General features: G+C 42.4%; 2 protein-coding genes across 3 annotated transcripts; one reads left to right on the top strand and one right to left on the bottom strand.

Annotated features, from left to right (window-relative positions):
* Positions 1–346: 346 nt before the first annotated feature.
* Positions 347–9,273, bottom strand: tm9sf1 (transmembrane 9 superfamily member 1). 2 transcript variants are annotated; one of them, XM_068709692.1, is made up of 9 exons: positions 8,743–9,273; positions 6,975–7,189; positions 6,046–6,177; positions 5,589–5,711; positions 4,992–5,350; positions 3,860–4,014; positions 3,539–3,724; positions 2,193–2,466; positions 347–1,471 (listed from the first exon to the last, which is right to left on the bottom strand). In XM_068709692.1, the coding sequence occupies exons 2-9, from the start codon at positions 7,179–7,181 to the stop codon at positions 1,078–1,080; spliced, it is 1,830 nt and encodes a 609-aa protein (XP_068565793.1). In that variant the 5' UTR covers positions 7,182–7,189; positions 8,743–9,273; the 3' UTR covers positions 347–1,077. The 2 variants fall into 2 exon arrangements, with proteins under 2 accessions (XP_068565793.1, XP_068565794.1); XM_068709693.1 differs by having other exon boundaries at positions 6,975–7,186.
* A 134-nt stretch (positions 9,274–9,407) lies between these two features.
* Positions 9,408–15,400, top strand: fen1 (flap structure-specific endonuclease 1). The gene is made up of 12 exons (XM_068709695.1): positions 9,408–9,483; positions 9,958–10,062; positions 10,666–10,768; positions 10,965–11,067; positions 11,286–11,349; positions 11,572–11,681; positions 12,129–12,265; positions 13,650–13,716; positions 13,938–14,069; positions 14,161–14,312; positions 14,741–14,855; positions 15,052–15,400. Exons 2-12 carry the CDS (start codon positions 9,981–9,983, stop codon positions 15,127–15,129), a joined length of 1,143 nt encoding a protein of 380 aa, XP_068565796.1. The 5' UTR covers positions 9,408–9,483; positions 9,958–9,980; the 3' UTR covers positions 15,130–15,400.
* The last annotated feature ends 930 nt before the right edge of the window (positions 15,401–16,330 follow it).

The following is a 16,330-nucleotide window of genomic DNA, read 5'->3' as shown; positions in this document are numbered from 1 at the left end:
AAAGTACTGATACAGATCTGATGTGCACACATTCATTTTTCTATAAATCCAGGTTTACTTGGCAACTTTGTTTTGAGTGTTTTTTGAGAGCATGGCATTAACATTTAGGTTTTGTAATTTTTAATTCAATTATGAAAAGTGCTTGTGATGTAACTGAGGTTTTTGGCTAAAAGTGAAAAATGTTTAATATGCAAGCTACCAAGACTAATGAGGCAGCAAGCAATAACGCACAGAAGCTGAACTAGAAATGAAACCTGTTTGGTGACCTGTTCAATTGGCTGTAAAGTGTGGAACCTTATCAAAGAATCCAAGGAAAAATAAAATCACCCCAGAGTTGTTTACTGGCAATGTTGTATTAAAAAGCATTTTATTGAAAAGACTATTTACATCAGAAACAAACTGAGTCAATGGTGACAATAGAGTACAATGACAATATTGCTACCATTCTCAAAATGCTCTTTAATCTACAACGCATCATTCCTCTTACTCACTGCGGGGCCCGTGGAGCTTCACAGGGCCAGTGCAAAACATACATTTTATATTCTATTTGAATATTGTGAGCGGGGGGGGGGGTATAATGACAAGTAAATAACACTTGCACTGCTGCATAAATAATCCAAACTATAAGAGTCAGCTGTCACTGTGGGCAACTGATGTAATGTGGGCAATAAAGGCTAGATCCTGCCACGCCTCGATGGGCCATGAAGTAGGACTTAGAGCAGTGGGTGTCACACTACATCATACAATGATTACATCTGTTCGCTGACATATGTCATACATTTTACCCAGCCACTCCTTAATGACAGCAATCGCCCCTTTTTACCAAAATATCCCATTTAATCCTTAAATACAAGGCAAGTCCATCCAACCAATCATCCCTTATTACAACAATGACAGCTCTAGTTCAATCCTGTCAGATAAAGGTAAAGGCCCCTGTGTCTCCTCCCTCATTAGAGGGGTGTGTGTGTGTGTGTGTGTGTGTGTGTGTGTGTGTGTGTGTGTGACAAAGGATGAGGATTGTCCATGTGTGCTATGAGGAAGTGTTTGTTTATCGCTGCATGTATGCACATTCCATGTCTAGTCCATCTTGAGGCTCCGGTAGATGTAGCGAATGAACGCCAGCGAGGCCCAGAACGACACGCTGCCCAGCATCAGGGAGAAGACCATCGCCGTGAGCAGAGAGTAACCGAAGAACTCGGTGCTCTGCACCAGGCCGCTCATAGACGACCGGTTCCGGTAGTAGAAGACGGAGTAGACGAAGATGAAGAGGCCGGTGGAGCCGGTGCTCAGGACGCTCCGCCACCACCAGCGGTAGTCCTCGCCAGACAGCAGGAAGTAGGTGAGCGCGACGGAGATGCAGGCGCCCACTGAGAGGAGGATGGCGAAGACGCACAGCAGGATGCCATACAGGGTGTAGTACTCTCTGCCCCAAACCGTGGCGAAGATGTAGTACAGCTCCACGGAGATGGCACTGAGGGAGGACATTGATAGGAAGGAGGAATGAGTGTGTGGAATAAAATGGCATCCAATAGGCTGTACTATATTACTTTTCCCCCCATCGGGTGAATGAATCCTAATAAAAGGAATTATGAGCGCTTACTCATCAGACAAAATGACACAACAGTATAACAAACATTTGCATATAGTAGATTTCACTCATTATCCAAACCACTCTGGGCAAAAATAATAAGTATAAATATAAATGATCATTTCATTCTTTGACAATTCAATTTCATACATTTCAATTCTTGACATAAAAAAAAGAAATCTCATTGTGGGATATATTAGTTGCTACCAAATGTCTAATTTTGAATATGGAAAAATTCTAATATATAAATACTGAATAACTGTTGAATAATGATTTGGAGTGAAGCTCTTTTTTTAATCTTAATCTTATATTTAATCCATTCACTTCTCCGCTTCATGACTATGATCCTTGGCTGGGACGTGTTCTGAGTCGAAGTGTCCTTGAGCAAGACACTGTCCCTCTAGCGGCTCCCCGGGCGCCTGTCATGGGCAGCCCACTGCTCCCTGGTACAGGGATGGGTCAAATGCAGAGAAAAATTTCCCCTCAACGGGATAAATATAGTGTAATAAAATAAAAAAAATAAAAATTAAATAAAAATGTGAAGAGGCGGGACTTAATGCCCTTTGATCGAAGCACCTCTTTTCCACACAGGAAGACGCCTCACCTGAATGGCAGGAAGCCGCCGATGGACATGTGCACGGCCGTGTGTTTGTACCAGGGCTGTGTCGGGATCTGCCGGGCGATGTTGCGCGTGCGACAGGGCGCCTGGAAGCTGCCGGCTCGGTTCTTTCCCACAATGCCGCCGATGACGGTGAGCGGGAAGCCCACCAGCACCCAGGCACCCAGAATGAGGAGCACGGTGGTGACCGGCAGAGCCTGAGTGGAGCCGCTCCACCAGTGGATCGAGTTCACAACGCTCCACGTCAGGAACAGAGGAGCTGTGGGAATGAAGGACGGGCATTGTTTTTAATCATTCCAGATAATTCTTTGAGAAAACGGGCCTCAGCGTATTTGTTAGAAATGTTTTAAATGATGAAAATATGATGAGACACAGCTGTTTAATGACTAAATGAGACCACGTTTAATGTGCCAGGGGGCATTTTCACTTTTCAAACAACTTCCTGCACCTGGAAACGGTGCAACTGCAAAGTGTGAATGCATAATAGATAAATGAATACATTATTAACTGAGTAGAATAGCATTGTCACATTGAACAGAACACTAATGAAGACGGACACAACACACTAGAGGTGCCCTTACCTATCCAGCTTGTTCCTTTAGAAATGACACTATGGAAATCTATAAAAGCTCTAAAAGCTTTTAGGCCTGTGTGAAATAAATCCAGTTTCTCTTCTAAATGATAAAAGCTCACATCAAAAGTCTTTGTGAACAATAGTACTGAAAATAAATAAAAAAGTTATTGAGGATACTTATTCTTGATGAAATGTGTCATTAAGTTTCATATTGACAAATGGTCAAAACCATTATAGCGACAGATTTTAAATGATTTTTGTTTGAAAGTTGAATTCAATTTGTATATGTTTTTCACTGCAAGAAGTTACAACCAACAGAATGCAAAATAACACTCCTTAAAGACCATAACATACAGTATATCTAGTAGACAGTTTGAAAGGCAAAACCTCAATTGAAATTCATCAGTATGAATTAGTCTTTATAATTTGCTCACTTACATTTGATTAACTTATTTTGAATTTTGCATCAATAAATATAAATAAATGAAAATTGCTCAGAGGAAAAGTGTGAGAGCAGTGATGAGAAACGGGAGGAAATTAAGCGGGAACTAAGCATGGCTGGACATGAATAGATATAAAAACATCAAGCTATTGGCGGTGAGGAGATCATCTGAATCCATTACAGGCAAATTCAGTGAAGTTATTTATTTTTAGAAAACATTTCACACTTCAGTACCAGTTCTCTATGAACTTTCCTGCGCTGCCGCTCTTACAACACCAGTGTGCCGTGATCCCACAACCATCGTATCGCACTCACCGGAGAAGAGCGACGAGGTGAGGATGATGTTCCACACCCAGCGCTGGCCGTTGATCTGTGTGTAGAAGCTACAGGACACGTAGCCGGACACACAGCTGGTCAGAGCGTACAGCACGATCGCTGTGGAGTTGATGGAGCCATGGCGATGCACATTGAACATTCCCAGCAATGCCATTAAGATGATCCCTACCGCAAATCAGGAGACATTTCAGTGATCAGACCCCTGCGTTAGAGGCCTGTACATATGACCTATTGTAGCACAAAAAATGACAGCCTCTGATTTTAACAGCCCTGCGTGTGTATTTGAGAACGCATGCTCACCTGTGGCAAGGGTAAGGAACTGAGCTCCCACACCCAGCACGGCACACAGCAGGCTTTTGTACGGGGGAAACCTGAAGACATCCGTGTGTATGATCTTCCAGCCGTTGTCTCCCTGGTCCAGATCGTCACAGCCGCCCTCTTCCTCCACGTTGTACCTGCAGGTGAAGGAAAAATGATGTCATCATGTACCCGACGAGCAGGAGTCACCCCCACATGTTTCTGGTTAAGGTCAATATGGGCTGTGGTGAATCATCACAAGACACAGAGTGCACAAATAAAAGCCAAAAACATCTCTAATTTGATTTATGTCTTTAAGAATAAGAAAGATACTGTATGTAACCTTATACACTCTATTTCAGGAGCTCTACACATCAGAGAGGAAGCCTGTCTCCTGTCTGCAAGTGAAGAACATCTAAACTACCCGGTACCTGCACTCAGACGTATGTATAGATTACAGCATTATGCCCAACAGAGAATATTAGAAGTATTAAAAGACAAAATGGATAAGTTTAGAAGTTTAAAACGTTTTACTTCCTGATCTCAGCTAGTATAAATAGACTAGACAATTAAGGCTGCAACTACTAACTATTTTTTTTTTTTTATCTTCGACCAATGTGTTTAATATCTATTCAACTAATCAAGTGATTATAAAATGTAAAAAAAATGTAAAAAAAATGTACAAAAAATTAAAAAATAAAATTGCTAGAAAATACATAGATCCCAGGGGAATGTTTTCAAATTGCTTGTTTTGGTAGACAAGCAGGAAAAGTTAAAGTAAAATATCTAATTAATCATATAGAAAGCAGCAGATCTTCACATTTCAGAAGCTGGAACCAGCAAATGGTTGACATTTTTGCTTCATAAATGACAATGACAATCGTCAAAATGACCGTAGATTGATTTTCTGTTGGTTGACTAATCTGTTATTGCATTGTAAACAAATAAAACCACTGGTAACTGTATTCAAGATATTTTAACAGCCTTCAAGTTTGTAGTTCTAAGTTCTAAGATTTTGGTTAACACCCAAAGTGATACTGGTTTGTACTGAAGTGCGTTCTTCAGTATATACTTTCATATTAAAGTTTCCCATACGTTGGCCCAGACATAACCTCGATTCATTTCCCCGACTGACCTGGCAAAGTCATTCTTCAGGACCCGCATGAGGATGATGATGACGAAGCCCAGCAGCAGCACCACCAGCACCAGCGAGTTAATAATGGAGAGCCAGTGGATCTCCAGCGTTTTGGGGAAGAACGAGTAGTCTCGGAGACGCTCGGCTCTCCGGCCGTGAGGCAGAGTGGACTCGAACCAGCGCACGCTGTAGGTGTGGGTGACCGTCAGGCTGCCTCCGCCCACCCCGACTCCACCCACCGCTGCACCCGCCCCCTCCTCCAGGGGAACAGGTTTGACGTCTTTCACCGAAACATTGGCGAAGATCACAGAGTCGCCGTTGTACTCGATGTTGAAGTCGAGGTGGGTCCACAACCCCACCTGGTGGAGGTGAGAGAAGAGGGCACAGACGAAGACGGAACACAAGGGGGACAAAATGGAAAAAGAAAGAGGAGGAGGAGAGGGGGGGGGATAAGAATAACAGTGATTGGGGTTCAGCTGAAACAGGAGCTTTGCATGAAGATAAAACCTTTCATTCTATCTTTTTGTTTGTTTCCCTCATATAAAACAACAAACGACACATATTACACAAAGCCCTCGGGAGCACCAAGAGGTTTACCTTGTGGCTGTGAGGCAGGAAGCCGCTCTCCTCTATGTACCCCACAAACCCCCAGATTGGAATGTCATCCAGGACAAATTCAAAGTAGAACAGCTCCTCGATGGCCTCACGAAGTTCATCCACCTGACGCACACAGAACACAGGATCCAGGATCACACCCCGTGGGTCAGAAGGACCACGGCCTTATTATTCTTAAACTCCCTTACAACAGACTAGCATACTCAAGAGAACCATTTTCTGAGGAAATGTTAAGCAATGATAACCATAAAAAAGTGGTTTTATAAAATGGTTGTTGTCCTGCAACATCTACCACCCAGTGATCAATTGACATACAGTAGTTTCAATTTAAAATCCAGCTAGTGAATGAATTGTAAAGTAAGTATTGAAGCTCAACCCAAGATATCTGCTAGTACACAGTGTTAAGTTCAAACTATCCCGGTCTTGTGTCAATAAATACCTGTTTCTCTGAAAGTGTGAGCTTGCAAAGGGTCTTTTTCTCCACGTTCTCTTTGAATCGGATGTAATATATTGACTCTGCCATCCTGTCACCGTCCAACACTTCTCCCAGACTCAGGGACTTGTGGTGCACCTGAAGGAGAAGAAGAAGAAGAAGAAGCGTTACAATAACAGCAACAGAGTCTTGAGAAGCAGCACAAAGCACGAGTTGGTCACAATTCTGTGAGCAAGTGATTTTAAAACGGCACACATAGAGCTGTGAGGGAGTTAGAGCCAGGAAACTGAAAACAAAAACACACTTCATCACTGCATGCTTGGTGTTGAAGTTCCATATCCCATAACGGTGGGTAATAAGTTACAGCTGTTGTAAATTTGGGTCTCGCTGCTTTAAATAAAGCCATGGGTCATTGATTAATAAACCCTAAACAAAGGGAAAACCTCTCAACAGCAAAACATGGTATACTTTATATAACCTAGGTATATTATTTCAAGTGTCGAAAATTATATTTAACACATTTTTATAGCAACATAACACCAATTTCTCTTCCTGTAAAAGGTTCATTTTTTTCATTCTGTATTCATTAAAATGGGTTAATAGATTTTGTGACACTCCAACCAAGGTCTCTTCAGCTAAGTCCCAAAATAAAGTCTCAAATAAAGTCCCTCTCAATGCTACGTCCTGCTCACAAGGAAACACATGCACACAGGAACAAAGGCCACCTTAAGAGCCATTTCATTGGACCATTTTTTTTAAATGATCTTATGACAACATATACATTTTACGGCCAGATGGAAATACAGTACGTTTCAGATAAAAGCAATTTCACAAGACTGTTTCACCTTTACATAAGTGACTACATTTAGCATGACAAAGTAATCTCCAGTTTCTTTGTGGATTTCACAACAGTGACACGGAACAAAAAGACTGACCTTCTCCGGCCTGCAAACAGGCAGGGTGTAGTAGTGATATGTCTCCTGGGGGTTATGATAAGGGCCCACTTTGTTGACATAGAGAGTCACGTTGTCCCCCTGCTTGTAGCCCACTGCCCAGCCTGAGAACAAGCACAGGATCAAGACGCAGTGCAGGCCCATCGTCCTCTGGCAGCCACCTGGCAGGTGTCCTGTTCCGCACTGCATAACCTCTGCTGCAAAGATCGGACAGTTTGTGAGGGACAGCAGCTGTGATTCAAACCAGACGGTCTGTCCTGTGACTTAAAAGTATGCCTTCTGTAGAAATGAGGTCATGCTCATGCCAGTTAGACCTGATGAGTTATGTGACACGTGGAGAATTTTATGCAACGTCACTCCCTCAACGTTTTACCAGATGCAGAGTTACAATGTCTTTCATCAGTTGTATCAGTCGAAGGGGGGGGGGGATTTCAACAGAATTAAAGAATTAAATGAGCTCCGTCAGCTTTTATCCGCCTATTATGAGTTTTTGAGACACAAACTGACATTTCCCAAAGACGTTATTTTGTTAATACTACAATTGTCTCCTTAGAATTCCTGAGTGGGATGTTGCTTTACAATTTTAAAATGTACTGGAAACATATTTTGTCCACAGCATGCTAAACTAGCATGGTAATATTCATTCGCAGCATATCTTGAAAGGGAAACGATGATGTTGCAGTAGAGAGTAATGCTACAGCGCCATTGGTCCTTTTTTCATTTATTTTAGGAAAGTCCTGTATTAGCAGCAAGTAGGCCAACTTATTCAAAACTGATGACCTATCATTCTATGTATTTAAAAGAAATAATTTAGCCATACGAATTCTGTCCCCAACCCCACAAAGCACAGCCGGTCTCATCACTTCTGGGCTTTATAAAAAAAAATTTAAAAAAAAGAATATAAGAGTTTGATCGTTAGTCAGAACTGATGTAGCATTTACTGGTGAAATGTCACAGCGATGCAACACGCATCAGTGGTCTGTATGCTGCAGTTTTAATGCAATAGCAATCCAGTTGATAACATATTCTGTTCTGTGTTGTGCATCCACATGCTGACTTTCAGGGTTAACATTGAGGGAAAAGTTAGACTGTTGCTTGGTTTCAATAGGGGTGGATGTGAAGGATGGTGCATGTGAAGGATGGTGCATGTGAAGGATGGTGCATGTGAAGGATGGTGCATGTGCTCGCCAGATGGTGTGCATGCTGTTCTCACACTAAAATGTGGATTAAGCTGGTTTCTGACCAGAGTGGCACACATAGCGGCACTGGCCTTGGTATGCTCTCTGTTGAGAATCAGCTAAAAATGGGAAGTCTCAAGAAGCTAACCACTTATCAATAATCTTCTGCTATGCCCCCCCCCCCCCCCCCCATACCTATGTTTCCCCCCCAGAACTCTGTAAGTTTACAGACAGGATATATCAGCTGGACCAGTGACAACAACTGAAGACTATAGCCAAACCAGCCGTGCTTTTATAAACTCTTTGTACTAACATCTAGTGAGTTAGCTAATAGCTAAATTGACTATATCCTACTGCACTGCAACTACTACTGCAACTCCTACGTGTCTGGCAGTAACCATGGAAAGAGACGTGAAAGTACATGAGGGGCCTCACTGGTTCATGAAAAACAAACAACTTATCTCCATCGACGCTGCTATGTCCAAAGAGGAACGGTACATTTCCGTGTTCAGCCCCGACTCACAAAGACAGAGAGAGACTACAGGCAAGAAGTTAAAAAAAATCTGCGCTACCGGTATGGCTGCTGTGCTCCTTCAGTTCTGACGTTTTCTTGAGATCCTGCAAAACCCGTCTGTCCACCGTATCTCTGGGACTCCAGGCCCCGACAGTCCCCTCTCCGCTCCGCTCCGATGTGCGCCGATGCTGGACGCTCAATGTAAAGATTGAACACAGCTAAACATCCTTGATGCTACGCACCGACGTGTTATGCATTCATTGCGATCGTACCCGGGTACACCGAGTACTTTCATTGGCACACGAGACGGCGTAGAAGAGAGGTCCGACTCCACGTCACCTTAAAACCTTAAAAAATAAGGACGACTCCGTGGAGTTTTCCGGAGTGGGCGGAGAGACCAAAACACACCTCCGACGTTACCGATTATTCGCAGCCCGTAAAATGTTCCTCTCACAAGCCACTTGAAATTAACGTGGTTTATTTTACGCCTTAACCGAAATCCAGCATTAAACCCGTTTGAGTCCCAACATAAGCCACTCTATTATTTTGCTGTATTGACCGGATTTCCTTCAACCTCAATGAACCAATCGGAAGCCCTTCCAGCACTTCCTCGTTAGAACCCAGACGTGGTTAATCAAACCTGCACCATCGATGCGCAGTTGTGCGGCGTCTTTAACGATGCCATCATCGGTAAATTGATAGGTGATGTCTGCCATTTGATTTCCCGCGAAAGAAACGCTATTCCTCGCGCCCGAGACCCTAGGACAAGTGTGAAAACCCGAGTGTTAAACGCTTACTGGTGAGTTGAACACAATTAAACGGTGTAAACCCTAATTCAGCATGTAAATGATAGCGACGGTAGTATTGCTGTCCGCTAATAGCATGTACATGATGAATAAATCAGACGTTGTTTATGTGTTAGCCCCCCAACTGGAGCTCTGTGCAGCAAAGCTACTTGCCAGGACACGTTCTGTATATCGCAACCCAATCTTCCTTTTAAAAGCTGACCGTTTAATTTGGCCATTTTTCACTGTAAATCCACACTCTAATAACAATCTGAATTTATGTTTAGCTGTTACCAGTAGCTAGTGTTTAGTTCGGCATGCGTCCGACGAAGCAGCACATATGTAAACAAAGTTTAAGTTAAAACCGACTCGTGCGTTGCTGTCTCTCGTTGGGGGACTTCAAGTCTCATGTACCAGTTATTGGGGCCCCGACAAAGTGTGCTCATCCTGATAATATAATAAATAATAGTTATTTCATTCTTTTTCAGACTTGATTTTTCAGCCCAACACAATGGGAATTCATGGACTTTCTAAGCTGATTGCTGACCAGGCCCCTGGTGCCATCAAAGAGCAAGACATCAAGAACTACTTTGGTAACTGTCACAGGGCCCTTCCTCTACATGGTGATGAGGCCTGCATATGAAATATGATTGAGATCAGATGGAAGGTTAATTATCTCATTTGGGCACATTAGATCAATTCTGTATTCTATGATACTGAAATACAACAAAGATGAAGGATGACAATAGATTATAATCACTTATAGAAATGACATGTCAGCCATGTCTCATCGGAGGTCTAGTACTAGGTAATTCAATAAAGGTGAATTGAGCACGGGACCAAATTAATCAATAATTACCCAGCCATTTCTTTTCATAGTGGTGTACAGATAGTTTGAAATTGATGGTTCAAAAACTTTCTTTTCTTTGTCTTCAATTATAAAAACAGTGGCACTATCTCTTTAAGTCTGCCATCTGATTCTTTGTTAAAAAGGTAACATGTAAAGCTGAATGAATCATTTTGTGCAGTGAGTTCCAGTCAGACCACAATGTGCATCTTTTACCTAATGCAGGCCATGCTGAACTCATGAGTGAAACAACGAATCGTATATACCTTTATAATATAACGAATGAAGGCTTGCTTAGAAACCAGTTTAGACTGCATTAAGTTATTCTACTTATTAACTTTTTTTGCAGGCCGTAAAATTGCTATAGATGCCTCCATGTGCATCTACCAGTTCCTGATTGCAGTGCGACAGGACGGTAACGTTCTGCAGAATGAGGATGGCGAGACGACGAGGTGAGACCCCCCCCCCCCCCACACACACACACACACACACACACACACACACAGGCACTTTCAAATTCAGGCTGTGAAGTCATAGTAAAACACACATAAGAGATACGGTAGCTCTTGGATCGCTCCAAGATCAGGGAGCTCAAGTCTGGGCAGAGGGCTGAAATATTTTTCTCAACTGGTTGCTCCTTTCCCTCAGCCACCTGATGGGAATGTTCTACCGGACGATCCGCATGCTGGAACATGGCATCAAACCCGTGTACGTCTTTGACGGCAAGCCCCCACAGCTCAAGTCAGCAGAGGTTAGTGTGGGCTCTGATCTCGCTGTAATCTTGTTCCCCTGTATCTCAAACAATGTAGTCAGAACTGTTACGCGATGATTTTTGAGTTTCTTAAAGTGGCATTGAGTGTTGCTCTCTGTAATTTGTTATTGAAATAATGACTTTTTGTAAGCTACATCATCTGTCTCTTGTTTTGTCGTCCTCTCACTCCGTCTTTGCTCTTCTTGTCTCACCCCCAGCTGGAGAAGAGAGGGGAGAGGAGGGCAGAAGCTGAGAAGATGCTTGCTCAAGCTCAGGAACTGGGTACCGTTGATGCTTTTTAACACTCGAGTTCACACTAGTCCTTGTTGGTGCCGGTCTGGCTTTACCGTGCTGCGTTTTCATATCGGCCCTGACTTTGTAAACCAATGTGATCGGTCTAGATATGTATTATATGATGAGCTGTAATTACATCGTAGAGATTGTGGGAAAAAAAACGTTTTACTTTTGTTAAAATGTCTGCAAAACTGGTTTGTCTCAACCCAGGGGAACAAGAGAATATTGACAAATTCTCCAAGCGTCTGGTAAAAGTCACCAGGCAGCACAACGATGAGTGCAAGAAGCTGCTGACCCTGATGGGAGTGCCCTACGTTGAGGTTAGATCGACTCTCACTTCGCTACTCTCGCTTACTTTAAGAGTATTTCCACATTTGCATTGACGTTGATTTTGCTAACTAGTTTCGAGGACTTTTCCCCGCTTGGTTTGTCAGAATAGGCTTTAAATACACAAAGTGTACTTTTAAAGTAACCTGCAACCTTTTTTTTCAAATTGCGCCCCAAGGAAAGACATTTTCGTGAACTACAATTTGCAAAAATAATATTTTTTTTGTTGTCCCTTTGATACCTGAACAGGAATGCTCTCACTCTCAATACAATCTGTAGAAATTAAGGATTCAATTTGAAGTTAATGTACAATGTCTCCTGCTCTACTGTTTGCCTGGCAACTAAGCCTTTTTTCCCCCTTGTCAGAGAAATAATTAGCAACAGGAGACGTCTGGGTGAATACTTCTTTGAAATGTGATTTGATGTGTTTTGCATTGAAGGCTCCATGTGAGGCGGAGGCCAGCTGTGCCGCTCTAGTTAAAGCCGGGAAGGTGTTTGCCACAGCAACAGAGGATATGGATGGACTGACCTTTGGGACAAATGTCCTGCTCAGACACCTCACCGCCAGCGAAGCAAAGTAATGCAGTTACTTCATCGTCCCTTTCCCCTGCTGGGCTCTGTAGCAGAGACGCTCTGAGAACAGAGATGGATGGATGTTTTGGTTCTGGTGCAACTTTTGATGTAGCCTGTGAATTAATCCTATTTCTATCCTTGATGATGATAAAATTCAATCTGCATTTTATTTATCCATCATTGTTTTGGGGGCAAAATTGGGCCAAGTTACTTGTTATTTGCGAACACAGTTTAGATGTTGGATTGTTCTACCAGCTCTGAATAACTCAATAGAAACACTGCATGCTGCTTCAAGTACTACAGCCATAAAACTAGTAGTAGTACTTCTCTCTGTGACGTGCGGTGAGGTTCATGGCTGGTGAGGCACTGACACTACATAAATCAGATCTACTAATATATGAACCCAATAGAGAAGCTTAAATCACCATTCAAATGGCAGCCTGTACATTGACTACTGGTTGTTTTTCATATTTCATATCAGCATTCTTTACACACACATTAAGGTACATATTTGATTCCACCGGGAGCGTTTCAGAAGCGGAGCGCTCGCGAACATCATGAGATTCCGCGATAATCTGCGTAACAACCAGGATGTATAAAGAGAACAACAAACACATAAAAGGTTACTTTACCTGTCCGACGTTGAACTGCTGTTGATTTGTTCATATTTCCTTATTGTTTGAGACATTTTTAATCTTGGATATAGAATCTTAAATTTTTACAGTCAAAGCAAAATATAAGAAGAAGAAGAGAAGTGTAGAAGAAGAAGAGAAGTGTAGAAGAAGAGCAACGACAGAACAAGCATGAACCCGACCCGTGGGCTCTCGCTCGCCCTCTTCTTTGAGGCAGAGGTAGTGTTTGCCTCTCTGTGCTTTTTCACTGCAGTTTCTGTCAGATCAGCAACACTAAATATGTTCTAAACAGACGTGAAATACATTACCTATTCTATGTAAAGAAAGGACATATAATAAAAGTGTCTTTGATATTACAGTGGTGACAAACAATGAGAAAGAAAAAGACACAATCTCAACCCAGTTAGTGAGGATTCACAGTCTGAGGTGAGGCTCAGCTCGTCTGCCTCGCCTCACTGTCTCCTCTGTTTGAACAGGACATACGCTAATTCAGCGATTTTGATTATAAAAATGCTTGAAATGATTGGAATCATACAAACATTACATTTATAGCACAGATCAGTAGAGAAATATTAATATTTATTTTATTTTAGCATTATTTGTTATTTACTTGTCATGACCTGCCTCCCCTGACCGCACGTTGCTGCTCTACATTTTCTCCTGTTTTATTAAAGAAAAAAAATCAACTCGTATGGAACAGCTTCAAAGATGGCGTTATCGTTTGTTTCACCGTGAGTATCAATTTATTTGTTTTAGGAAACTTCCCATTCAAGAGTTCCATTTCAGCCGCATCCTGCAGGATATCGGCCTGACCAATGAACAGGTAAAGTTTTTTTCTGACTTTGAGAAAAAATGCAGCAGATGATATAATCATAGCTCCATTTTTTTTCGTCTTGGGTGAAAATCAAGCACCACATCGTTAGCTTTTATCATGCTGATTGTGCACACTGTCATGAAACTGCAAATTGTACACAGAAACACAACAATGTACAGTGACATTTCTGTCTTCCTTGCATTAATGACTCCAATATTTCTGCGGCCCAGTTCATAGACCTGTGTATTCTGCTGGGCTGCGACTACTGTGGCACCATCAAGGGAATTGGCCCCAAGAGAGCCATCGACCTGATCAAACAACATGGCTGCATTGAGGAGATCCTAGAAAACATTGACCCCAGCGTAAGTTGATGTGTGCTGCGATCCCGACGTTCGTGCAGCTAAAGGAGGGAGTTTGCTTTTGATTCTTTGTGTCTTGTGTGCCTTCATGCAGAAGCACCCTGCTCCAGAGGACTGGCTGTACAAAGAGGCCAGGGGCTTGTTTCTGAAGGCAGAAGTGGTGGATTGCGCCACAGTGGAGTTGAAGTGGAACGAGCCGGATGAGGACGGTCTGATCCAGTTCATGTGCAACGAGAAACAGTTCAGGTGAACCACCGGCAGACTCATCTCAGAACCCCAATGCTGGATTCATCTTCCCTGCTTGCTTTTTGAGTTTTGTTGCGTTGATGATCATCGGTTGTTTGAAATATGACCAGACAAACTGGTTAGACAACATCTGACCACTAGGCTGCACTGCTGGCCACGTAGAGGCTGCGTTTATGGTTCAAGCGTCACTTGAGCACACATCCTTTTTACATATAATATGAGGTTTATAGTCCATAATAAAGTTTATTTATGGCGGACTCTTTACAGTGAACCCTGACGGTTGTTTTGTTACTTTCCATCTTCTGAATGCTGCTTTTAGATGTTTGTTTTTATTGCTGAGAAAAGAAATGATGGGAATAACATTGTACATAAGATGACATGTCATTTTGTTTGCATGAATTGATTTTTTTTTGCGGTTGTGTACACAGTGAGGACAGGATGCGCAACGGCTGTAAGAAGATTTTGAAGAGCCGACAGGGCAGCACACAGGGACGACTGGACTCTTTCTTCTCCATCACTGGATCTCTGTCCTCCAAACGCAAGGTACATCTAGAACGACTGCAGTGCAGCTGTGTGTTTCCAAAAATGATGGGATGATTAGACTTAATCTATAATCAGAGCTGTTCAGCAGGCTGCTTTATTTTGATGCCAGCGAATGTTGTCAAATTTCCCTTTTCTTCCACCAAGTTGATGTTGTACATCTTCTGAATCCGTTCCATTTCTTTTGCCTTACTTTTAGGAACCTGAGCTTAAAGGATCAGCAAAAAAGAAGCAGAAGACAGGAGCCACGCCGGGCAAATTTAAGAAGGGGAAATAGATGCTACACAGGACTCCTTGTTTGTTTTGGGGAAGTAACTATTAGACATGAGGAACACCTACTAAATACAGAATATAGCAACGAGCATAGAGCTCCTGGTGACGCAGGAGGAAGCTGCAACACAGTGAGAGGTTGTGTGTGATGATTAGTTCAGCTGAACAACTGTTTATACAAGACCAAAAAAAACTGTCCGGTGTGTGTTATTAAAGTGTGTGTTCTGTTATTGAATAAGTAATAAAGGTTTTTTTTTTTTTTTTTAAAAGCAATGTGTTATTAGCATTTTTAATTATTATTATTATTCTGCCCGGCACAGCATTTTTTGTGTCTGTTCTTCCAGGCTGCAGCCAGTACTCCTGTACCACACACACACACACACACACACACACACATATGCACAACACAGAATCAACTCAACTGGTTCACAGCCGCATGCAGACTGAAGACAAAACCCACTATGTGTATATGTACAATTGTGGTCAAAAGTTTACATACACTTGTAAAGAACATAATGTCATGGCTCTCTTGAGTTTCCAGTTATTTCTACAACTCTGATTTTTCTCTGATAGAGTGATTGGAACAGATACTTCTTTGTCACAAAAAACATTCATGAAGTTTGGTTCTTTCATGACTTTATTATGGGTTAACAGAAAAAGTGATCAAATCTGCTGGGTCAAAAATATACATACAGCAGTGCTAATATTTGGTTACATGTCCCTTGGCCATTTTCACTTCAATTAGGCGCTTTTGGTAGCCATCCACAAGCTTCTGGCAAGCTTCTCGTTGAATCTTTGACCACTCCTCTTGACAGAATTGGTGCAGTTCAGTTAAATTTGATGGCTTTCTGACATGGACTTGTTTCTTCAGCATTGTCCACATGTTCTCAATGGGATTTTAAGTCAGGACTTTGGGAAGGCCATTCTAAAACCCTAATTCTAGCCTGATTTAGCCATTCCATTACCACTTTTGATGTGTGTTTGGGGTCATTGTCCTGTTGGAACACCCAACTGCGCCCAAGACCCAACCTTCGGGCTGATGATTTTAGGTTATCTTGAAGAATTTGAAGGTAATCCTCCTTCTTCATTATCCCATTTACTCTCTGTAAAGCACCAGTTCCATTGGCAGCAAAACAGCCCCACAGCATAATACTACCACCACCGTGCTTGACGGTAGGCATGGTGTTCTTGGGGTTAAAGGCCTCACC

The sequence above is a fragment of the Cebidichthys violaceus genome, unplaced genomic scaffold (assembly GCF_023349555.1).
Source record: "Cebidichthys violaceus isolate CVI_PGR_0920_01 unplaced genomic scaffold, fCebVio1.0.p SCAF_15, whole genome shotgun sequence".
Classification (NCBI taxonomy): Eukaryota; Metazoa; Chordata; class Actinopteri; order Perciformes; family Stichaeidae; genus Cebidichthys; species Cebidichthys violaceus.
Note: the sequence above shows the minus strand (reverse complement) of the source record. Positions and strands in the feature narration are given on the sequence as shown.